The sequence below is a fragment of the Scardinius erythrophthalmus genome (genome assembly GCF_964197995.2).
Source record: "Scardinius erythrophthalmus genome assembly, chromosome: 1".
In the NCBI taxonomy this organism is placed as follows: domain Eukaryota; kingdom Metazoa; phylum Chordata; class Actinopteri; order Cypriniformes; family Leuciscidae; genus Scardinius; species Scardinius erythrophthalmus.
The window spans coordinates 45,208,273-45,233,927 of record NC_138221.1 but is presented as its reverse complement, the minus strand read 5'-3'; the positions used below and the strand labels follow the sequence as shown (position 1 = coordinate 45,233,927).

General features: G+C 36.8%; 1 protein-coding gene across 1 annotated transcript in view; it reads left to right on the top strand.

Moving 5' to 3' along the window:
• The window catches only part of trpm4a (transient receptor potential cation channel, subfamily M, member 4a), a 27,392-nt gene extending 2,679 nt beyond the window's left edge, over positions 1 to 24,713 (top strand). The window contains 27 exon segments of the mRNA XM_081374434.1: positions 5 to 115; positions 117 to 152; positions 8,394 to 8,574; positions 10,003 to 10,172; positions 12,509 to 12,686; positions 14,663 to 14,727; positions 15,343 to 15,591; positions 15,681 to 15,783; positions 15,872 to 15,990; positions 16,096 to 16,392; positions 16,626 to 16,727; positions 16,831 to 16,959; positions 17,412 to 17,541; positions 19,048 to 19,193; positions 19,301 to 19,413; positions 19,490 to 19,588; positions 19,679 to 19,725; positions 19,815 to 20,047; positions 20,118 to 20,233; positions 20,328 to 20,460; positions 20,538 to 20,712; positions 21,534 to 21,699; positions 22,081 to 22,262; positions 22,377 to 22,509; positions 22,797 to 22,869; positions 23,184 to 23,280; positions 24,332 to 24,713. Coding sequence (XP_081230560.1) covers positions 5 to 115; positions 117 to 152; positions 8,394 to 8,574; positions 10,003 to 10,172; positions 12,509 to 12,686; positions 14,663 to 14,727; positions 15,343 to 15,591; positions 15,681 to 15,783; positions 15,872 to 15,990; positions 16,096 to 16,392; positions 16,626 to 16,727; positions 16,831 to 16,959; positions 17,412 to 17,541; positions 19,048 to 19,193; positions 19,301 to 19,413; positions 19,490 to 19,588; positions 19,679 to 19,725; positions 19,815 to 20,047; positions 20,118 to 20,233; positions 20,328 to 20,460; positions 20,538 to 20,712; positions 21,534 to 21,699; positions 22,081 to 22,262; positions 22,377 to 22,509; positions 22,797 to 22,869; positions 23,184 to 23,280; positions 24,332 to 24,366 — 3,618 coding nt within the window. The 3' untranslated portion in view covers positions 24,367 to 24,713.
• Positions 24,714 to 25,655: the final 942 nt, after the last annotated feature.

Below are 25,655 nucleotides of genomic sequence, written 5' to 3'. Positions count from 1 at the left end.
CCAGTGTGGTGGAACACGGGAACATCATGCATCCATAACGGCAGATGATCAAGTAGTCAGCCAATGGGACAGTGCACAGCACACCTCTGAATACCCCACTGATGCCTTTGGACAGCCTGGAGTTTGCTGGAGCCGGACGCAGAAACAGTCCTGTGGGTATTTTTTTTTTTTACTCCTGCTCAAGAACACACAATCACAATTACTTTAACCCAGAATATGAACTCCCATCTGATAATGCAACTATATTTAATTGATAATAGTCTTCAGTGAGGTTCTAATCATTAACATTAGTTAATGCATTTCTGCACATTAGAAATATTTCAGCAAGATTCTGATAATAGTGTCAATAGTGTAGCGATGTATAAAACAGAGCTCACACAGGATTTACAATGTCTAAGAAAGTTAATGAAAAAAAAGTAAAATATAAATTTTTCTACAACAATTCCTCCTCTTTATCATTCTCTGATAAAAGATTGGTTTCATTAACACTACATTAGTACTGATTATAACAACTTAAAACTCATGCTTGTTTATAATGCTAAGAAAACTCATACATGATTATAATTTCACTCAACATCAAACCCATAAATGATTATAACTGTTTCAAGTCTTTACATCACAATTATACTCTTCATGTCTGATTTTCGTATACCTGATCACTCTACTTGAACCTTGTGAAAAAAGATTAAAAGGAAAAAGCTTAGGCTGTTTTTGTAAGGATAGGCCCTTCATTTTATAGCAAGCAAGTAAAAGTTTATCTGAAGCCGGGCTAAATTAGCAAGCACTGTTGCTGTATTCCTAGCATGGGCTAGACCCTCAGTCACCGCAGTATAAACAAGAAATAGTATAGATTATATTAGTAGGAAAAACATATTAATTCAACACCCCTGGTTGATTCAACAAGCCATACAATGAAATACAAAAAAATAAAAAGTAGATAAAAATCCCTCATTTCAAACCCTGTCCTTGTACGCCACCTCGTAACACGAATGACTGCTGCTTTTAACCCTCTTTACATATAGTCGTCCTCAGAAAATAAGAAAAACAAGAAAAGAAAACATACCCCAATTTACCACATTTCATTGTAGCTTCCGCTACTTCCATCATCTTTACATTTGTGTTCACCATTATCATCATCAGGATATAGACTGTCATTTTCACCAATTGAACAGACCTCCCTGCTCTCATCAGTCTCTGTACTGAGCTGGAAACACATTTCATAATACACTGCAAGCATAACAATATCGCCAATCCTACTGCTAAAATTAGCAGTATGGTTTGAATCACCCAGTATGCCCACCCTCCCCAGAGAGTCATGAACCAACCAACTAAGAAAACTCATTCACATACTTCACATCATTGAATAGATTTTCTATTTTTCCTGAAAACATTTGCACCAATCAAATCATTAGATCTATATCAATACTAAGCCCTAGTTTGATTTAATCAAACAAAATCATCAAAATCGTCACAAAACAAATTATTCTGCTAAACTTAAACCATTAGTTGGTCCACATCTTGTCTTGCCGGTCGTCCCTTTTGGTCTGACCTGTGGAATCAACAACCTGAAACATATTATTATCACTTAATAGCACTCAGAGTCCCCCCCCCCCCCCCCACATCAGGGAATTTAGACATTACATTCCCACTCAGATCGTGTCTCTGTCGCACTGGCCTTTTCACTGTCGCACTGGCCTTTTCAGCCACAGCACACACCAGATTCAGAGAAGCAAACTGTTTCAGCCCATAACTCCTAGTTCTTTCATGGTCAACACTATTCCTCCACGTTCAAAACACTAACAAGCTGTTTGTTTAATCAGATGCCTTTCTACATTTTACATTTAGCAATTGTTAATCCAGTAATACTGCTATTGCTTATTTGATCAATTCACTTATAAAAAATATTAATATAGATCTTTCCTTCAAAAGGATTCCCTTAAGACTTAAATCTTTCAACCTTCTTCAATCTTCTTAAGAATTCCATCTATCAACTTTCCTTTAACTTTCTTTTCTCCCTTATTTACTCGCTCGTTCTTTTCACTTTCTTTAGCACCTTCTGAGTGGGCATTTACAGTTACGGGCTAAATGCCCTGCTGACCATAATTAAAACCCTCTCTGTCACCTTGCCTATAGTTTGATCATTGAGCTTGCAAACGGCTCCAACTTACTGCACACCCTTGAAGCAGTGTGTCCCGATCAGGAATGTAAACAGAGCCACTGATAAGCAGTTCTCTGTATTCTTTTGACGGTCCACCAGTGGCGGATTCAATCACAATAGCCGAATCATAATCTTCATCATTATTATTGGCAGCACATTCATTTTCATAAGCTGCACAGAAAATCACTCACATTTTCTAAGGTGTTTTCACAATGTTTCTGTTTAACTTGAGTCACATTTGTCCAAGGAAATGATCCCCGACCCATAATTACAATTACTTGTACTTTTTTTTTTTTGTAATCATTGGCAGCAATACAAGGCTAAAAATGAAAAATGTTCAGTTTCTTTCTTTGTTTAGCCAGTCAAGTTGTTGTTTAAATTTCAAAACAAAATCAAAACCCTGACTAAACATTTTCTTTTTAATTTCACATTTCTTTGAAGTCGGAGCTTCAGAGCACAGCTGCTTACAGCGTTTGCTCTCTTCTGTCTCACTGTTTGTTTCAGGACTCTTCATAAAGTATACAGTCATACATTTTTTTTAAAACTGGTTTGTTTGTTTGTTCTGGTCTGCAGATTCAACTTAATGTTATCATTATTTTCTCAGTCCCACTTATCTCTACTGTTCCACAAAAACCAAAATATTATATTACTCATATCTCAATCTCTATTTCCCAACATGCCAGTTCCTTCTGTATCCTTTTCCTTTCTTTTCGCTCTGCCTCATCTAACCAGTACATTCCCACACACACCTCTCATACAACAACCTTTTTGTTTTTGTTTTCACTCCCCTCTTCCCAGGGCCGTGCAGAGACCTCTGGAGGGGCAGGTGCTCAAAGTATAAAAGGGGGCACATGGAACAAGGCTTTAAATAGGGCTGTGATCAAAATACAGTAACAGGGTTTTTACAGCCTCAAAATGAGGCGGAGGTGGTAAAAATCCTAATAATGTATTTTAATAATAAGATAATTAAACTAGTATTTTTTTGTAGATCATCATATAGCCTAATGTGTCTCCCACATTATTTTTGTTGGTGGAGTGTGGTACCTCTAGGGGGGTCCGGGGGCATGCCCCCCGTAAATTTTTTTTGTACATTTTAAAGATAAATTCATTAATTTGGTGCACTTTGAGTCACCCGAATCCACTGTTTAAAACAGTGGTTCTCAACTCCAGTCCTCGGGACCCGCTGCTCTGCACATTTTGTATGTCTCTCTTTTCTGACACACTCAAATCAGTTCATGGAGTCTCTCCTAACGAGCTGATGATCTGGTTCAGGTGTGTTAAATAAGGGAGACATACAAAATGTGCAGAGCAGTGGGTCCCGAGGACTGGAGTTGAGAACCACTGGTTTAAAATAAATAATCCACCCGCAAACCGCCCATATTCTCTGATTTAGATATCTGCATCTGATCATCACATTACAATTATTCAAATTCTCAGTGTTAAGCATGATAATATGGTAACATATCACACTGAAGTAGGCTGATTTAAAACGAACATTTATTTAAAATAAAAGTTCTTCTTTTGGCAAAATTACATTTCCTTAATAGCCTAAACAGAGGCTTTTCTCCCTTCAAACTTAAATTGTCAATGTTTCATTACATCACTTTGAAAACACTAATTTTTTGTACCTTTTAAAAAGGGCATTTTTCCACTATTTTTATTAAATGTATGCTCCATCTTTCATTTCAAATTCTCAAATTTGATCAATATATTTAATTAAAATAATAAGACACTAGGCTGTTACCAATCAAATTAAATAATTAACATTGAAAAATTATAACTGTATTAATTTGGATTATTTTAAATACTTTTGAATATACAAATAAGGAATGTTGAAAAGAATGATTCTTTATAAAATTAAACCGCCAGTAGGAGGCGGCAGGCGACCGTCTTAAAGAGCGAGTCATTGAGTCATTCATTCAAATGATTCATTCAAACGGCTGATTTATTCAGAACGAGGCAGTTTATGAATGGGTAATTGAATCTTTGACTCAACCGATTCGTTCAAAATGCTGAATCATTCAGTAATGCTACAAGTGTTGCTGTGAGATGCGCTATGGTTCTGCAGTGATCTTTGTTTGGAACTATTTTCGCTGCTGAAACAGAACAAAAATAGTCATTGCGTCTAAAATGTAAGTGACTTAATTTTAACTATTTGTTTATTGACCTGCTATGAAATCAGTCTCGGTTTCAATCTTGATGGCATTCAGGAAAACAGTTACTTCTATAGCCTAACGTTACACACAGCAATATAAACAACATCTCTGCCTTCTCTCTTCACGTCGTCCTTGTAAAATAATAATAAGTAAACGAACATCAAAATCACTTCGCTGAGAATGAAACGCCACTTACCAGCAGCCGCAGATTTGAAGACATCCTCTGGTAGTGCGCATAGCCGCGCGAAATAAAAAAAATGTGCGTGCAGCGTGAGGAATGAGGTGAAAGGTCATCATGTGGGTCATTTTATTTACGGCTAAATTATTATTAATTAATTCAATAAATATATTTGTTTGACAGGGAAGCTGTGCGCAAACAGGAATATATATTATTTTTCAAAAATAGAAAAAAGCACCCCAGAAAAAAGGAGATGGTCCTCAATGCAGAGCATAAAATCCAGGGGGAGGAGTTGGATAAAATCCAACTCCTCCCACCTTACATATACCTAAACCTACCCGTCTCCACCCCCTGATCCCTAAACCCACCCCTAAACCTACCCATCTCCACCCCTAAACCTACCAATCTCCACCCCTTATATAAGATCCGACTCCTCCCCTCGGATCTTGTGTACTGCATTGAGGTGCTACTGGAGAAAAGGGCACTTTCTCTCCAGGAATAAAAAGGGCAGGTGCTCAAGCCCCCTTTGATGTCTATGTGTGCACGTGCCTGCCTCTTCCACCGAGTCTCTCACCGCTGTCAGCCTAGTGACACTTAAAGTTCCCTCTTTAGGAAAAATCATGATATTTGATCAGCTTTTGTATGTCCAGCATGCATTTATGTCCGTAATTCTTTTTTTCTTTTTTTTTTTTTTGACAGAAAACTGTATAAAAATTACCGAGCTTACGGGAGATGACCCAATACTGGCTGATTCTACTTTCCCTGGATTTTTCTTCGACACGCGTCTTACTAATCTGTCAGACTTCTCAGACAGATCCAATTTTTTAACCCAAAATCGGCCAGGTCTGCACTTTCCAGTGCCCTGTAATTACGGCTTACTCAAAATCTTTTCGTGAGCACTTTCCATCGCTCGATTGATTCCGGTTCACCCAATTAATCAGGTGTGGCTCTTCCGTCCACTTTTACGAGCTAGTTACTAGACCGCCGGTGACTTTCTATGCCCGCACCAAAGAAATAGTCTCAGCCACTATGGTTCACTCACAGTCATACCAAAATTACACCACCACACAAAATAAATTTGAGTGTCTCTTACCAGAGATGATTCTATTGCCAGTGGAGTCCCTCCTGGCCCTGATAGCAGTTGGCTCTTCTCTCTCAATTCTGCGTGGTAAGATAAAGCCTGGTGCTTCAGGATGATCAATCGTCAATCCGCTTTACTCAGGGCCAGAAGAAACTGCCATGGAATCCTAACTTCTGACACCAATTGTTGTGGCAAAAACAATAATTAAACAATCATCATCACTGCATAAGAGACAGTGGCGTCATGCCCATTCAACGTGCCCCCTCAGATTTTTCCTCCCTGATAATTTTTTTGTCACAACTTTAATTCCTATTATGCTCCATAATATACCAGAGCCTATAACGAATCAAATGTATTCTTCTGGATGTGTATAAATCGGTCAGCATCAGCCCGCCCCTTTTTCCTAATATGGTGTCTGTGTATATCAAATCTAGAGCGCTACGCGCATCTTTTGATAGGAATGCACGTTGAGCTGGCAATGTTTTACAGATGGTCTTGAAGTGGTAAGTGGGCAAAGCAACAAATCGGTATTGAATTAGTTATCTGATGATATTAAAAGGTAGTGGGATTATTTGTGGTTGACCTGAAAATTTGAACTTGATCAAAAAGTTATGGATTTGATATTAGCTGCGAATTCAGAGCATTAACTTAAGTTGTGTCAGTAACATTATCGATAGCTTGCCTAGTCTAACCGTAAACTAGTTGGCTAACGTTACTGCCATACAAAGCCATATAACGTTATCTGATCGGTTTTGAAACATAATAAGCAGTGTAACTACAGTATTTCAATGATTTTACTAAAGTAATGTTACATATTACATTTGATTTGATTTGATTACTTTTTTACATTTCTGTCAAATATTAACCATTTTCAAATAAAAGGGGTAGGCTAGTGTTAACCTTTTATTCAGTATTGAAATCTGTCAAACTTCTTTCAAAGTCCTTCATCACATATTAATATTAAAATAACTTAATTTCAGAGCACCACAAAGTCAGACCTCAGCACCTTTATGTACCTTTAATGTAAGATCGTTCTTAGGTCACATACCAATTTAAAATCATAACATAAAAACTGCAATGGTACTGTTTTTAAAATCATGTGTAGTAGGCCTAAGTGTACAGTAAGTGTGTGTGTAAACATGCTTTAATGAAGTAGACTTCAAAAGCTTTTGAATTTGAGCTTGCAGTTCTTTCATCAACCTGTCTTTTACATAAACTTACAAAATAGATACTTTAACTTAGTCCTCAGATAGAGGAGGGTTGCTGCTAGCTCCGTTAAGGTATTTCTGTCCCTCCCAAACTGCATTGAAATGGTATGTTTAGCAGCCAAATGTAAAAAAAATTTCAGGGGGAGAAACCCCCTGACCCCTCCTAACATGATCCATATCACCCGTCAGGAAACAAGTGCAACGTCTCAGATTGTGCCCCCCCAGAATTTTGGCTTGCATGACGCCCCTGATAAGAGACACCAAGAATCAAATTGTATCACAGCAGCTACCCCATGACGTGAGCAAGACCTGACACCCAGCCCAGGAAATTCCCTTCTTATACTCCTTCTTCAAGGTCTTTCCTCTGTAGTTTTCCACTCACCCAGCATGGCCACATCTAGCTGATTTAGAACAGAATGACCCCTCTAACCCCCCTTGGCTAAATTATCTTCCATACCTAAAGAGTTAAAGGTTCTTAACCATTTGTCTTACTGATTGTGTCTTGCTTACGTCAGGCGCACAAACATACATACATTTCAGAAGAGAAACAAATGCTTAAAACCACACAATGTCTAAGAAAGTTAATGAAAAAAAAGTTAAATATCAATATTTCTTCAACACTGTAAAACCAAGCAGTTTTCTGTTGGTCAACTGAATCCATGGTGAAATCTGTGAGGGGGAATTCCCTCTAAACCCTTAACATTCACAATCGCCCGAATTCCTGTTAAAATGACTGGAATTTTGCCTGCGATGATTCACTTAACAACGGTACATGTGACCTTAACAGTGAACAATAGTTTTACAGCATTTATGGTTTGTTAATTTCTACATGAATTAACAATGAACAAAAGTATATTAATAAATGAACTGGAACAGATAGAAATGTTTTCATTGTTAGTTCATGATGGCGAAAGTAAATTATAAATAAAATAAATGAAAGAAAAAATTAATACAAATGTATTAAGATCATATTATAAATGTGTAAAATTCACACATGCAAAGCAGAAGCACAGCCATTAAAAAACATGCATGGTATATTATAGAAATTACAAAGTTTATAGATCACGTCATTTTCGATTCTCACAACAAATTTATGTTTTAAGTTTTTATACACTGTTTAAATTGTTGTTAAACAGGAGTATAATTTATTGAACACACTGTACTCTATTTTCATTTGCCGTAAAAGTATGCCAGATCGCTGAGTAATTAGCGAAGAACAATGACATTTTTTAATCCACAGCGATTATAAACGTCCCTTTGACCCACCCCAAAGCGCCTAGACATTTCTCATTAAAGCCAATTACATTTTAACATTAGACAGTAACAAAACCACACTTTAATACCAAAGTATTTGAGAGTTGGCACCATTTAATATTAGCGTGTGTTGCCTCAGGCAGATCCATTGTTCAGTCTTTTACTTTTGACACAAATCCCTTCCTACTTACAGTGACAACATATTAAATATCATGCACATTTGTGCATGTGTTACATGTCTGAATGAAACGCTTGTCTGGATGCCTTTGTACCTTAGTTTAGGCTGAATAAAAGAAGTGTTCAAGATAAAATGTTTTTCTGCTGTGCATTTATATGTCATTCGTCTTTTATCCCCAAGTTCCTGCGTCTGTCACATGACACACCACCTGACAATGTGTACTCTCTGATGACATCACAATGGGGTTTGCCAGTACCCAATCTGGTGGTGTCGGTTGTGGGGGGAGAGGGGAAGGAGCCGGTGAAGACCTGGGTGCGAGAAGTGATCAGACAGGGTCTTGTCCGGGCCGCACAGAGCACAGGTAACCTCTCCTGCTTGTGTTTGTTCAGCTCAGTTATATAATCTTACGAGCTTGAAACCTTTATACACTCTATATACTAAATAAATCACATGTGGACTGTTAGCCCTACCTACACCCTCCACCCTTCGACCTGGGTTATTATTGTATACTAAAGCTAAACCTGAGATTAAGGCTGTTGTTATTTTTAAGTCATGTTACATTTTCTTTAACTAAAATAAATCTAAAAAAGTGAGAAAAATTCTAGTAGAGGTTGAAAACTAACTGAAATAAATTAATAATTAATACAAAAAAAAATGTAGTTAATTAAACACTTTTCACATGGCAGAATAATTGTGATTATTATTTTTGTGTGTTTTTCTGACATCCCTCAGCAGTCTTCATATACACACATAATATACTTATCATTCTAACAACCTTTTAGTTAATATCACATGGTGATGATTTAAAAGTTTGAGATTCCACCCTCCCTCAGAGCGTATGTGAACAGCTCTGGGTAAAACATCACGGGTTGCCTTATCATAATTATAATTATGACATCGCATGAACGCAGCATTAGCTCATTTGGTCGAGGAGGAGCTGTAAACGGCTTTCTGTTTGTGGCGCTCAGTGACTCACGTCTGTCTAACTCCACATAGCCTTACAGAACACGCTGATGACGTGTGGGAGGTATAGAAATACATGTGTTGGGAATTCAGACCGAATGCAATGATTGGAATGCAATATTTAGAGCACTTCTGTTATTTTTATACTATATATACTACATATATCTATATTTTATATTTCAGGGCCGCCAGATCTGGGTCACAAAACTAGCCAAATGACCCTAGTGCATATATAAACTCTGAAAATATGCCATACCCATATGCAGACTTGGCAACCTATCCCAGGTTGACAGATCTGTGTGTCTGAAGACATCCACCAAGGCATGAATTACCATGATAACAAAAATGGACTGTGCAATTTTGCTCTGGGTGCATAGACATTTTGTGTACATTTAACTTTTTTTGTATTTAAAAGTTTTAACTCAGATATGGTTCTTGGCCACCTATGTCTCATAGAGTAAATTAGGACAGACAGCTTGAAAAGTAACTGTGGAAAATAACTGTTATTTGTAACCATGAATCCAGTAATTAGTCTTAAGGTCAGTGACAGACTGGCCAAACTGGAATTCCTCCTGTGCGTGTTTGAAGCAATGCTTAACAGATAAGGTTTATATATATATATATATATATATATATATATATATATATATATATATATATATATATATATATATATATATATATGGTAAGCCTTGCTTGATTCCAGAAGTTGTGTGTTGCATTATGTTAAACACTTTGTTTTTCATTATCAGTGATTGTGACTCTGATGTATTCTGTGTAATTTAGATAATAGTAACATATCCTGTTTTTTTTTCTCTTTTTCCAGGGGCTTGGATCATGACATCAGGTCTGAGGGAGGGTGTTGGCCGCTGTGTAGGTGAGGCAGTGAGGGATCATTGTGCAACAGCTTCATCTCTTTCCCAGGCCAAAGTTATTGCCGTTGGTGTTGCGCCCTGGGGCTTGATTTACCAACGTCAGCAACTCATAAACCCACAGGTAAACCCACAGAGTCCATTCTGCTCTATTATGAGCACTTCACACGAAAGCAACAAGTAAAATGTGTGAGCCCCAACAATAATTATTTTTGTATTTATATTTATTGATATATATATATATATATATATACATTTATAGTAATATTTAATGTGTAGTACACTTTATGGTCATCAATTATAGTACACTTCATGGTAATCAAATTTGTGTAATAGTTAATGTGATTAATAGACCCTGATAAGGCCAAAAATGATTTCACTAATATTTTTACAGATCTTTATGGTTAAAAATTAAGTAAGCAATGGTAATGGTAATAAGAATAATTATATAATTAAAATTAATATTTAATTAGCATCATATATCATAATTTATGTCATCAGTATTATTATTGTAAAATACTATAAAACAATAATTAATAATTGTTCTTGGATATTGGACGTTTATTTGTCAGCAACTTTTGACAGCTCCAGGCCCTTTGTGAAAACTTCAGATTATACTTCTGCATTTTTGCATTCCCGCTCACGTACAGTCAGATCGACAGAAGCTTATGAACAGAACAGTTATTGTAAGGGGTTTATCACTGAAAATTGTATCGTACTTTGTCTGCTCTTTAAACAGCATTCTGATGAAAATGAAACACTTTCTTGCCTGCACACGACGTTGTTTTGCTTCAGTGGTTGTTGGGCGGGCCTTCGAGTTTTCCCCATGTACACTGTTTGTGGTCCTCCGACCGGTTTTAAATTCTTATTACAAACACTGAGATTTTTCCGATTTTCAGTGTCGGTGTTCTCCTCATATTTACAATTCTTTACAGCCTTTAACCACTGCCTACAACACGCTGGTTCCTTTACTGTAAACTGAAAGTAACTCACTCCCCCTAAACGTTTACTCTTTGAGTTCTTAAACCCGGGAACAATACAAGTCGACACCATTATGACTAAAAGTTTGCTAAAAAAGTGTTTCCTACTGAACTTGCAACCTGTCTTTTGAAAATCATATTTCATATGTTAGTTCATATGTTAGAAAAGTTAGTTCATGCGTTCATGACCTCGAGACTAGATTACTGTAATGCTTTATTAGCTGGTTGTCCTGCATCCTCAATAAACAAGCTACAGTTAGTCCAAAATGCAGCCGCTAGAGTTCTTACTAGATCAAGAAAATATAACACCGATTTTATCATCACTGCATTGGCTACCTATAAAGTCCCGTATTAATTACAAGGTATTGCTACTGACGTATAAAGCCCTAAACGGCTTAGCTCCAGTCTATTTAACGGATCTTCTATCGCCCTATAATCCATCGCGCTCTTTAAGATCACTAAATTCGAGGCTTTTGGTCATACCTAGGATATCCAGATCCACCAAAGGAGGGAGAGCATTTTCACATTTAGCTCCTAAACTCTGGAATAGTCTTCCTGATACTGTTCATTGCTCAGACTCGCTCTCCCAGTTTAAAACTAGATTAAAGACGCATCTCTTCAGCCAGGCATTCATATAATATTTTTAATCTTACAGTTAAATCCAGCCTCTAGTTTATAAACGCCAGAGGAGAACTGGCCCCCGACTGAGCCTGGGTTCTCCCAAGGTTTTTTTTTTCTCCATTAGGTCACCTGATGGAGTTTTTCGGTTCCTTGCCACTGTTGCCTTTGGCTTGCTCAGTTGGGGATATTTTGGGGATATTTTTGGAATATTTAATTTAATTTTATCAATCAATAAATTCCACTAGAAACAAACCTTGTTATATTATTTTAATTTAATACTGTGAAGCTGCTTTGATACAATCTGTATTGTGAAAAGCGCTATACAAATATACTTGACTTGACTTGACTGAAGCAAGGCAGTATTTAACTGATTCACAGCATGTCCATAGCAGCCTGGTGGGAGTGGCCAGTGCATTGTGGGTGTTGAAGTTTTCCTACCTATTTGGCAAAAGGGAAAACAACAGCATTTTTTCTCGGTTTTCTCTAGTCAGTCAAGTTGCACAGATTTGAAAACATATCTATTTTAGCTTTTCCACTGTATAGGCAGCCAAGTTTAATTGAAAGCCCATCTTGCCAGTGGTAAAGTAGCTACCCCTTTCAATATAGTTGCAAAAATGTCTCAGACTGGCAAAGTTATGTACAATTTGTTTGTTGAGGCCATTTGGTTTTATATATATTGCGAAATATCAAGTGAAATGCAGACATTTTAAGTGAAGCTCAGTGTCCAGATACTTTTTACACAGTGTAAAGTTGCATTTCAGGAAATGTCATAAAAAACTAAAGAGAGTTTTGAGAACTGTTGTAGGACTTCGCCCTATAGGCTAACAGTAAAAATGTACTGTTGTTTACTCCATACAAGGGTAGCTTCCCGGCACGATACTATGTGCGCAACTTGCCACATGAATCCAGCTGCCTGGACAACAACCACCAGGCCTTCCTCCTCGTGGATGATGGGAGTGTAGGCCACAGAGGGAGTGAGACACCGTTCAGAGCCAACCTGGAGGACTTCATCTCCCATCAGCGCACTGGCATCTGGGGTAAGAGAGAGAAGAGGGTTCAACTAAAAAGCACTAATTTAAGCAATAAGCCCCGCGAAGCCGTGTTTTACAGTGGATTTAGAACAGCTAAGGGGCGTTGTTATTTACATTTTAAATAAATGATATAAAAATATTCATTTTAATATTTATTTTATTCATAAAATAAACACCAGCAGCAAAAAATATTACGTTATAACACATTTATTATGGACATGGGACAGCAGGTGGCAGTTTCCTTGTATCCTTTATTCCCTGATACAACACACAAATAAGCAGCCTCTTTAGGAGTGAATTGCCCTTGTTCTCTCTCCCATGGAATTATAATGCAAGAGGGAAAAGTATGAAACATAAATTAAGTAAAGAAGAAGAAAAAAATCACAACAGAGAAAACACCTGATACATTATAGGGGAGCGCGGGGCACAACCTAACGCGGGGCTAGTTGTAACACGCTTGTTTTAAATTCTTCCGCATATGCTTGGATGACGAAACTTTGTGCATTTACTAGTTGCCATATATCAACACTATATAGAAAAATTCCGCCAAAATACATTTTTTTGGAAGATATCCATAGACATTTATTAAACCATAGCAAAAGTAAATTTCTTACTTAAGTACATTTTTCATCTCTATTTTTTTTGTGTTTATTTAAAATAAGACAAATCTGATATTATTTTAATCTCCAAGATGTTATTTAACAGTTGAGATAGTTATTTAATGCTTTGCTAACTAGCAGAAGACACTAGCAGGGTTTAAACCCCAGTTGTGCAGGCGGGGGCATGTTGTAACACTGCGTTACAATGTGTCCCTATTAGAAATATGCTGTTATATTCTATACTTTTATTAATTTTATTGAGAAAACGTGAGAAAAAGGTGAATAAAGACTGAGAGTCAATGTTCAGAAATTACTAATTATTTATTTGTTTTGAACTATGTTGTATATCTGTGTTTTCATGCGTTTGTAGTCAAAACTCAAAAATGAGTTTATATTTAATTATTAAAAATTGCCATTATTTTATATGAAAACGTTTTTAATTGTATTTTATTTAGAATTTTTTTTGTTTTTTATTTTTTTTATTAGATCAGATAACATTTTAAGCTGTCATATGGTCATGTTACAATGTGCCCCACACATGTTACAATGTACCCCACCTATGGGGCATGTTGTCACATTTCACTTCCATTCTTTCGGGGTATATCAAGAAAAAAGTATATACTGTATTAATAAAACAAAAACACATAAATGTACTTGACTTGTGGGAAATTAATGTGGGAAAAATAAATACTCTGAACCATAAGTAGATTTACACAAACTGAGAAAGTCAAAAAGCGTTACTTTGTGCCCCGCTCTCCCCTACATAACACAAAAATAAGCAGCATCTGTGAGAGTGAATCACCCTTGTTTTCTATCAAATAAAAATGATGCACACTTGTCACCACGTGTTCTTATTTCCACATATTTAGCAGTGTGGATTCTACTAAACAATACATACATTTGACACTATAATTTCTCTACCTGTTACGTACAGTATGTTCCCTTTAAGCCAAGGGTATACTAGGTCTGCACCATAAATCAGAGGGCTTCAAATAATGGAGGGGATGAGTCTTTATCTAGCACCTTCATCAAGCACCGTGATGGGAAGCACATGCACATCCCTGAGGAACTATGCACTTCCTTTTATCAAATAAATAAATAACAGAGAAGTAAACACAGAGTGAGAGGAAGGGAAATGGAACCTAAACATTAGTGTACTGTTATGAAAAACAGTAGTTTTGGTATTTCCCTTCAGAATGGTTTCATTTGGCATGCCATGAGGGCTGCACTGCTCTCTAGTGGAGAAGACAGAGAATGCAGTTATGAAACAAGTGGCCACTTGTCGTTTTCCCTCAATTTAGTTTTGATTTAATGCATTATTAGTAAAAACATGCTGCATTACCATTGTGTTAACAAATCAAGTCTTCTTCATGTCCTCACCAGGGAGCGGCAGCATTGAGATTCCTGTTTTGTGTGTGCTGATCGCAGGAGATGCTTCAATGCTAGAGGTCATCACACAAATTTATTTTATTTATTTAATATTGATATTTAAAAAATAGTTTATTATTTTACAATGAATTTTATTTAAAAATTATTTTATTTTATTGTATACCTATTTAATGTAGTCTTGAGTCACCATGAACAAAACCATGCATGTTTACAAATTACTTGACTTTGTTTTGTTCATTCTTTTTTTTCTTTTTTTTTCATGGTTTGGCCTGTTACACAATGTCCATGTTGCTATTTGCATCTGGCATTATTGTTTGGATGAGACTCACCAGTTAAATTCATTTAAATGTCATAGCTGCTCATGTATAGATCTAGATATCTAAAATAGCATTAAATAAATGTATTTGAAGAGTTCAGATGCAAAAGCCTCTAAGTGCCATCTGAAATTTTCTTCTAAAATGAGCATTTGTATCAAGCTCGTATATTTAAGTTCAATAATTTCACTTTAATGACAATTAATAGGTAATTTGCATTGACAGTAATGTGAAAAGAGTGAACATAAACATACAAGCTTGATAAAAATGATCATTCTAGAATGAAATTTCAGATGGCACTTAGAGGCTTCTTCATTTATATATTAAAAACATATTCAAATAATCTCTTTATCACTGCAGAGAATGGATTTATCTCTGAAAAACACCACTCCATGGTTGGTGCTGGCAGGGTCGGGTTCAGCAGCAGACCTGATAGCAGGAATACTGAGGGACCTCAGCACACCTCTGAGTCCGCCTGTGAGTCCCACTTTGCCATCCGCTGACGAGCAAAGCAGGAAAAGCGCCAGCGTTGAGCTCAGGGATCGAGTGAGAGAGAGAATCAAGAAACATTTCCCTTCTGAGACAGATCTGGAGAAGCTTGTGGATCAGGTGAGCGTACAGCAAGAGCCTGGGTAGAGTGTGCATGCAGGACAAAGGTATTTCCTTTACTTTTAGTAACTTTTCTCTCTTTCACACAGGTACTCAGTATCTATGATAACAGAGATCTGATCACCGTGTTCCATGGAGACAAGGAAGGGCCTGATGACTTTGACACAATCATCCTTAAAGCTCTTGTAAGAGGTGAGATTAAATCACCTGCTTTGAGAATTCAACACGTTTACAGTACGTACACGTGGGTTTATGTGTGTGTGTGTGTGTGTGTGTTCAGCTGCTAAACGGGATTCTAATGATGCCAGCGAGTACACTGAAGAGCTAAAGCTGGCAGTGGCCTGGAACAGGGTGGATATCGCCAAGAGCGAACTCTTCAATGGCGAAATCCAGTGGAGGGTAGGAGTACCAGCAGACTGAAACCATTTCCAGCACAGTTTACAATTACTGATAGCGGAACTGTGTTTTAACATGACCACTTCTATTGTTTAATCTTTCTGTCAGTATGAAGACCTGGAGGAATCAATGACTGATGCGCTGGTGAATGACAAGCCCCATTTTGTGCGTCTGTTTGTGGAAACCGGCTTGAACATTCTGGACTATCTGACACACCATCGTTTAGAGGGCCTTTACAGCTCACTGTCGCACTGTGATCTGGTCTCCTCATTCCTCCAGAGAAGGCTGCAGGAGCGAGTGGGCTTAGCAGCCTCTCAGACCCTACACGATGAGAATTCCTCTTTCAAGAGCCACGCAACAGCCCTCCCAACACTATCTGCTGTTCGAGACCTCACCCTATATGAGGTAAAAGGACAGATGTTAACCAGAAAACATACACACACATAAATATATAGTATACACACTCACTTTACCTTTCAAAAGTATCGTTCAATGCGATTTTTTAATACTTTTAATGCTTTCATTCTGCAAGGATGAATTAAATTGATCAAAATTGACAGTAAAGATTTATCATGTTACAATTACTGTATTTCTATTATAATTAAATGCTGTTCTTTCCAAATGTTTCCATCTCTCAGGTTTCGCGGGTGTTATCGGAAATCATGGAAGATGTCTGTCAGCCATTTTACTATGGCCCTCTTGATCTACGTCAGGGAGTCTCCTCAAGGAAAGCAATGAAGGTATCAGCCAGGTTTTTTCAAAGGTATTGGGGAGTGGTGATACACATGTTAATACATTATTGATAACAATGTTGTGATCGTAGTTTCTGTCTCCTCTTTTCAGCATGTGAACAAGTTGCTGTTAACTGAGAGTGTGTACCGGCGGGAGCGCTGTAGGTCTCCCTGGATATCTCTGTTTATTTGGGCCGTACTACAGAATCGCAGAGAAATGTCCATATACTTCTGGGAAATGGTATATTTTTTTCTCATCAGAGTTGAAACCAATATCGGGTTCCCTGCGTATTATTTCTAACCTCATAATTAATAGACATTTTGTAAGATAACTTTTTGTAATGAGTACATAAAAGTTGCATAGTAAAGCTATTCTAGACACTATACTGACACCTATGGTGTAGATTCATTATCACACTAAAGCAGTAAAGCCCAAGTATTCTGTTGTTGATGTCACTGTAGAAATTTAGCAAGTGAAAGTGTCCAGGAGGGTTTCTAGTATTTGGCTACTCTTGTGATCATGATATGTTGGCCTTCATGAGGTAATCTGCTGCATGTAGAATAGCACAGCATTTATTATTTATCATGACTGGATTGTTTGGTCATGATATTTCACAATGTCAGTGAGATAATCAAGTCTGTGTTGTAAAAATTGTAATAATTTTTCTCACTCTCTTTCTCTCTAAATGTGAGGCGGGGGAGTCGGTGCTAAGTGCTCTTGCCGGGTGTAAGATGTTAAGAGAGCTCTCTAAGTTGGAGACAGACACTGAGACCAAGCTCTCCATGAAGGAACTAGCTCAGACCTTTGAGAATCTGGCACATGGTGGGTGTCAATCAAGTTAAAGAGATTGCAGATGGGTTTTTCAATAGGGGCCAAAAGTCTGAGACGGCTAGTGAAAACGCTAGTGTGTTTTACATGTAGAAAATGTTACTTTTATTGTCATATTTAAACTTATTTAACTTTTTTACACTAACTTTAGCTTGTTAGTGACCCAGTAAGTGGCTATTCACACAGAACATATTTTTTTTATTCCACTGCACTGCTTTTCTATTGATTTTCTATGTAAACATGCGTTTAACAGACATGTTTGACCGTTGTGTCACATGGCATTCTAAAAATGTGGCACTCAAGTTAAAAAAAGGCAAGCATTGTAGATGCAGAGTCCTAGGTTAACTTCACTTTTATTGTAGTGGCAGGAAAAAATGGGTTCTTACCCGTCACAGAAGTCTCTCATAAATCCGTAAACAAATGTGAGTTTAATCAAACACAAGAATACAAAAAATATACCAAAATATTCTATGATATTACACTTGTTAAACCTTTATCTTGTGTTACCTTAAATGTTCAAACACAAGTTTTATCCATAAATGACTGACAAGACGGTAAGAAAACTGTTTCTCCCTTATTTTCTTTGCGCAGACCTGTTCAAGTTCAATCTTCAATCGTCACAACAAGTGTGCGCAACCATTAAAGAAACAGAACAGAAATTATGCATCAGAAAACATAAAAAATAATACTGAAATATATATACACAGGAAATATCAGAATTGCCTCTCAAAGAAAGTAAAAAAATATATATGTACTTTCAGTTATTACTTGCTAAATCAACACACTAATACACTCAATAATAATATATACATTACTGACATATAAAAATGGCTCCTACAAGCATGTTTCTAGACCTTGCATTTCTTTATGCCCTGTGTTTCACGTTTAAATGCAAAAAACGTGTTCTGTGTGAATGGACCCTAATAGTGCAGGATCTAAAATATTTCTTCATTTAATGTCTTTCAGTTTATTTCAGGGTTGAAATATCTCATATTTTCGTTGTGATCTCAGACTTTTGTACTCCACTACACTTTAGTTGTAAAGTTTGAGGAGAGCAAGACTTTATTTTTTCGCCAAGGGATGCATTCAATTAATCAATAGAGACAGTAAAGATGTGTATAATGTTACAAAAGATTTCTATTTCAAATGTTGTTCTTTTGAATTGTCTATTCATCATAGAATACTGATTTCCACAAAAACATTAAGCAGCACAACAGTTTTTAACATTGAAAATAATAAGAGATGTTTCTTGAGCAGCAAATCAGCATATTAGAATGATTTCTGAATTTTAAATATATTAAAATAGAAAACTGTTATTTGTAATATTTCAATATTACATTAAGCATTGATGAGCACAAGAGAGTTCTTTCAAAAACATTAAGAAATCTTATCAACCCCAAACCTTTGAACAACAGTGTATAACCGATTATTTTATGTGCTTGTCAGTATTTGAGCGGATCTTCATATGCGTTCTGCATTTTCTCATCACTTTCATAATAGATGTGTACAGTGAGTGTTACCAGAGCAATGAGAGCCGCTCTTTCAAGCTTCTCATCAGACAGTCCCCTGTATGGGGTGGCGCCACCTGTCTGCAGATGGCCACAGCGGCTGAAGCCCGCCTTTTCTTCAGCCATGACGGAGTTCAGGTCAGCGGTTCTCATGCTACTCTGCACCTGCTCTGTTTTTATGTTCAAGTGTCAGCTTTGCCTAGGTTTTCTGGTGTCATTGTTCTTCATCTCTTCCTTGGCTATAGACTTTGTTGTCTGAGATTTGGTGGGGGGACATGGACAGCAATACAGAGGTGTGGAAACTGGTCCTCTCGTTTTTTCTGCCTCCCTTCATCTACTCCAAACTCATCAGTTTCAAGTCAGTATTGTGGCATGAAAGTTTAATTTTCTTTCTGGGACAGTTTTCAAAGTTTTAATGCCATTCGATCTCTTAGGGAGCAGGAGATGGACGAAATGCCAGATGACTTTAATCAGGGTAAAGAACTCGACAGTGCCGATGGAGCCGAGTTATTATTGGCTGACCCCCCAAACATGTAATTCATGGTTTCTCAGTGCCATAAACATTTTCACTAAATTAGAGATGATGCAGATAAAATAAAGAGTGTCATATGTGTCCTTTACAGGGATGAAGATGTGGAGGAATGTAATGCTTTAAAGAGAAACCCAAAAGGTGCGTCTAAATTGCATGGCTACAGATCCTGTTAAACTTTGACCTGCTGTGGGATGTTTACATCTTTATTTTTTTTGTATATTTTGCAGCATCAAAGGCTGTCCCTCAAAAACGACCTTATATATTCCATCGATGGCGGCAGTTCTGGTTTGCACCGGTCACTTCGTTTCTAGGCAATGTGCTGATGTACTTCCTGTTCCTCATCCTGTTTGCTTATGTCCTATTGGTTGACTTCAAGCCTCCGCCTCCCCACGGACCCGCCCCTTTGGAGCTTGTGTTGTATTTCTGGGTTTTTACACTGGTCTGTGAGGAAATCCGACAGGTATGAATCTTGATTGTGTTTACGCACATTTGATGAACTCGTTCAGTCACTGAATTTGTATCTCTCTCAGACTTTTTTTGTAGGATCTACCACTCTATTGCAAAGGATGAAGTTGTACATCCAAGATATCTGGAACAAGTGTGACATCACGGCCCTCGCGCTCTTCATTCTCGGGCTTCTCTGCAGGTTAAATTAGTGTAATCTGTCTTGTTTATGTTTGTGTGTGTGTGTGTGTGTGTGTGTGATTGTATTGGTTAGTGCATGTGTGTTTTTGTTACAGGATGTTTCCATGGACATATAATTTTGGTCGTTCGGTCCTGTGTGTGGACTATATGGTCTTCACGCTCAGACTCATTCATATATTTGCAGTTCACAAACAGCTTGGTCCCAAAATCATAATAGTTGGCAAAATGGTGAGGAGTCTTTTATTTTGAACGTGCCCTAAAATTATGCATATTATCCTGCTCAAGAATGTTCATGTACTCCACAGGTGAAAGATGTGTTTTTCTTCCTGTTCTTTCTGGGGGTGTGGCTAATGGCATATGGAGTAGCCAATCAGGCACTGCTGTACTCCTACGACACTCGACCTGGTTGGATAGTTCGGCGAGTGTTTTACAGGCCATATATGCACATATATGGGCAGATACCACTGGATGAAATTGATGGTATGTGTGTGTTTATGTCTTAGTGTCTCTGATTTGTGAATGTTTGTAACTGTTTTTGGGTGCGTTTGTTTTAGAATGATTCTTGCTTTACAGTTCATCACCTCATATAAGTTTTAATAGTTTGGGGTCGGTAAGATTTATTAATGTTTTGGAAAGAGGACTTTTATGTTTACCAAGGCTGCAGTTATTTGATCAAAATATAGTAGAAACAGTAATATTGTTAAAATTATGTTATTGCAAATTCAAATAAATTTTAAAATGTAATTTATTCCTGATCAAAGCTGAATTTTCAGCTTCATTACTTCAGTCTTCAGTGTCACATGATCCTTCATAAATCACTGTGATATGCTGATTTGATGCCCAAATTTCTTATTATTATCAATGTTGAAACTGGAAACATTTAAAATAAATTTTAAATAGAAATTTTCTATTTTAAATAGTAATCTTTTATAAGTATATCTCTTATTTCAACTAAAAATTGTGTTTTCAGCCAACTATTGCCAACTACTGGCCAGGCAGCATAATACAGTGTGTTTAGTCGTTTTCGTGGATTTGTGTGAACGGGGATCGCTTCGACATCATTGTCATCTGTACATGACAAATTCAAAGGAAAACGTTTCTGTTTGTAGTACATCATTGTCATGTAACATACTCTAACATTATTAATTTCTTTAACTGTCACTTTTGATCTATTAAATGCGTCCTTGCTAAATAAGACTATTCATTTCTTTCAAAAAATCTAACTGGCCAAAAACTTTTGTACTCTTAGCTCATTTTATTGGTTCTGTTGTGATAAGATTTATTTATTTATTTGTCTCTAGCTGACAAGCGACATGAGAAACAGTGTACAGACAACGTCACTCTCATCCATGACGGGGCGGAGCCCTGCCCACAGTCTGATGCTAATTGGCTGGTCCTTATTCTGCTGTCAGTCTACTTGTTGGTCACCAATATTCTATTGGTGAACTTGCTCATTGCAATGTTCAGGTAAAAAATAAATTTGATATTATCTAATGCTCCCTTAAAGTTACTATTTAAATTATTGTGGAAAAACACCGTTAAATGTAATATTTACCAAATCTCAAACTGAATATCCATTATTCATACTGTACATTTATAATACCTAGCCTACTTTTTGCATTTAATAAAATTCATTTTATTTTTAGACAAAATGGTATTGAATTTTAATATGGACCCTTTACTGTTTTTTGCCCATACTATTGCCATAGCAATAAAACACTTGAGGCCATGCAGTGCTGTGAAAATACTTACAGCTGATCCATCCACGGATCCTTTTCTGCAACAATACAGCATGGCCTCTCTTACCATTGCTTAATTTGATGGTGTGTTCATGTCATCTGTCTACAGTTACACATTCAATAAAGTCCAGGAGCATAGCGATGTGCACTGGAAGTTCCAGCGCTACAACCTGATTGTGGAGTACCACTCGCGCCCCTGCCTCTCCCCGCCCTTCATCATCATCTCCCACCTGCATATCTTCGTCAAAAGGGTCATCCAGAGACTGCCTTCCGTTAAGAACCAACACTTTAGTATGTTCTCCCTTGTGATTTTTATTTTACATGCACATCAAATATTTCTACACCATACGCAAAGCCTCATTCGCAAAGTTTGTCTTTAACCGTGATGTGCATCTCTTAACTTAGTGCTGGACCTGAAAACCAAAGAGGCAAGTTTGCTGAACACATGGGAGTCGACGCTGAAGGAGAACCTGCTTTCCACGCAAGGAAAGAAACAAAGAGAGAGCGACACGGAGCGGCTCAAACGCACCTCCACAAAGTCAGTCACTGTTCTTTCGTTCTCTCAGATCAACGATTGTCAACTTATTTTACTTCAAATATGAGTTTTATAAAAAAAGGAGTGAGTGTGAAACATGTCTGTTCTTGACAAGTAGATCTGAATGTAATACACACCTGGGGGCATTTAGTAACCTCGCAGTGGCATCTCTAGTTTCGTGTTTCTGTGCGTGTTAAGGGGGAGACATGGAGACTGTTAAATCCTGCTGAATCAGGCACCGGCGTCTTGAATGACAGCATGTGTGTATTTGTGTCCATATGTGTGCGTAGGGTGGACAGTGTCCTGAAGCAGATGGCGGAGATTCGTGATCACGATCGCAGGTTGAGAAAGCTGGAGTCGGAGGTTAGTGGCGGCTATACGCACATGTCTACCTGTGGCTATCAAACACAGCCACAAGTGCTTTTAAAACCCATAAGTGCCCTACAGAGCGCACACATGTGTGTGTGGGTGTGAGACTATGAGTCTTGCCTTATTTTAGCCTCAGCTGTTGCGTTTGCTTGCTCAGCGCAGACCAAGGACCATCCGTCATCCTCCTTTAGAATGCAGATCCGCTTTGAGTATCTGCCAAGCTGTCAGCCGATCGATGTAATTAATGAAGCTGCACTTTAGAGGGGACCTCAGGTTTTTGAATGATACTCTCTCTCTTTCTGACTCAGGTGGAGTACTGCTCTACTGCTCTCTCCTGGATAGTGGAGGCGCTGCATCAGAGCGATCTTGTAAAACAGACTCGTCCGCCTCCTCTTCCTTCCAAAGGTGTAGTGTTCACTCTCCCCTGCCTTACCCCCTCTTTGCAGCATCAAAGTGTAGCTTATGTTTCTCAAGTTCCCTCTTAGTTACAGTGTTTACGGTGTTGGTTTGGCTGTAACATTTTAATGATCCGTAGTTACATATAAATATACAGTTACAGTACTTCATTATTAATGAGACATAACGTCCCCCCAAAATCTTTATGATCTTCTGTATTTTAGCGCACTATATATATATATATATATATATGAAGAGTTCAGATGCAAAAGCCTCTAAGTGCCATCTGAAATTTTCTTCTATAATGATCATTTTTATCAAGCTTGTATGTTTAAGTTCAGTAATTTCACTTAAATGGCAATGAAAATTACCTATTAATTGTCATTTAAGTGATATTACTGAACTTAAATATACAAGCTTGATAAAAATGATCATTCTAGAGGAAAATTTCAGATGGCACTTAGAGGCTTTTGCATCTGAACTCTTCACATATATATGATATTCATTTTGGGTATTTCATTCTAATCAGCATATTAGAATGATTTTTTTATGAAATAAATGTAGTCTTGTTGAGCGTAAGAGACTTCTTTCATATGAAAGTCTTATATCATTCTAATATGCTGATTTGCTTGTTAAGAAACATTTCTTATTATCAATGTTGAAAATAGTTGTTGCTTTTTTGTGGAAACCATGATATTTTTTTGCAAGACTATTCGGAAAATAGCATTTATTTGAAATTGAAATCTTTTTTAATATTATAAATGTCTTAACTGTCAATTTTGATCAATTTAATGCTTCCTTTTTTAAATGTTTTGAATGGTATTGTGTGTAAATATAGAAAGAAAGAAAGAAAGAAAGAAAGAAAGAAAGAAAGAAAGAAAGAAAGAAAGAAAGAAAGAAAGAAAGAAAGAATGAAAAAAAGATAGAAAGAAAGAAAAAAAGAAAGAAAGAAAGAAAGAAAGAAAAAAGAAATATATGCACACTGTTCAAAATATATTTCTTATTGTAATATTTTTGCAATATACTTATTGTAATCATATCTCTTCTGTCTGTGTTTCAGGTATTGCTTCTAAACGTCCCACTTTTTCAAGATAAAAATTACGCTGATAATGCAGATGCATTTTATGTACCTGGTTATGTTTGAGTTTTTTTAGTATGATGTGTCATTTCAGCATGTTGACATGTTTAATGTGTTGGTTGTATCAGTTTTTTTAACATTGCATCAAAAAGATAAGTATGTTTATTATTCAGAAAACAACACTAGTTAGCGTTATCATTCAGATGTATGAAATACATTTTCTGGGTGGAAGTAATGTACAAAATACATTTTGTGGCAGTTTTGTCAGTTGGATATATTCTCTAGTTGCTAATGGTGTATAAAAAATGTATCCTAATTGAGTATTCCTTTGTTAAATACTGTATTTGTACCAAACTGCATGCAAATTTAAAGACTTTACATTATATATATATATATATATATATATATATATATATATATATATATATATATATATATATATATATATATATATATATATATATATATATATATATTCCCTTGAGAGGCATTTTAGTATGTTTAAAATGTAATGTGAGTTGATTTTCCTGGGCTCATCTGATCTATAATTTTATCATGTTTGTTTTGTTTGGTATTCCTTTTGGACCAAATCTTTTATTATTAGTTATGTTTCCTACCAATATTTATATTTCGTCTGGTAAATGCTACAAAAAATGTGCAAGTAAATAACAGTAATCAATGCAACCGTTTACCATTACACTGTGATAAATGTATTATCTTTTATTCACTTTTGGAACTCAGTATATTTTCTGTGCTAATAATTTGTCACAAACATGTATTTTCTATTGTTTAAAAAAAATGTACCAATTAAATTTACATTGGTCTTTACATTCTCCTCTTTGGTTTCTATTCTAAGTCATCACCAGTGGCCATCTATATTGACCCTGTCCCCTTTTGAGTAGCATTTGATTCCTAGGTTGGCATGGTCTGAGTCTCCTACAAGCCTTAAATGGCAAGAGCTGCGGCCGATGAGGATCAGGTTGTCATCTTCAGTGACTGTTGAGCAAGAGTGGGGGGGGGGACTGGACTCTTCTAAGGATCTCTGCTTAAATCTGACTGGAGCTAAATCAGCACATCATCTCAGTTTAGCCACTCTCTCAGTGTGAACATGGAAGAGCTGCAAAACAGAATCTGTGTGCAAGCAGCTTTACTTGCATGAACATGCATGTGGTATTTTAGCAATTAGCATATAATCTCTAATTTGCTATGTTTCCTGAGAGAGCCTATCACTAGTATATGTTTTTATGACATACAACCTTTTCAACCTTTAAAGCTTGAAAAGGTTATGTCAGCATGTGCTTACAAA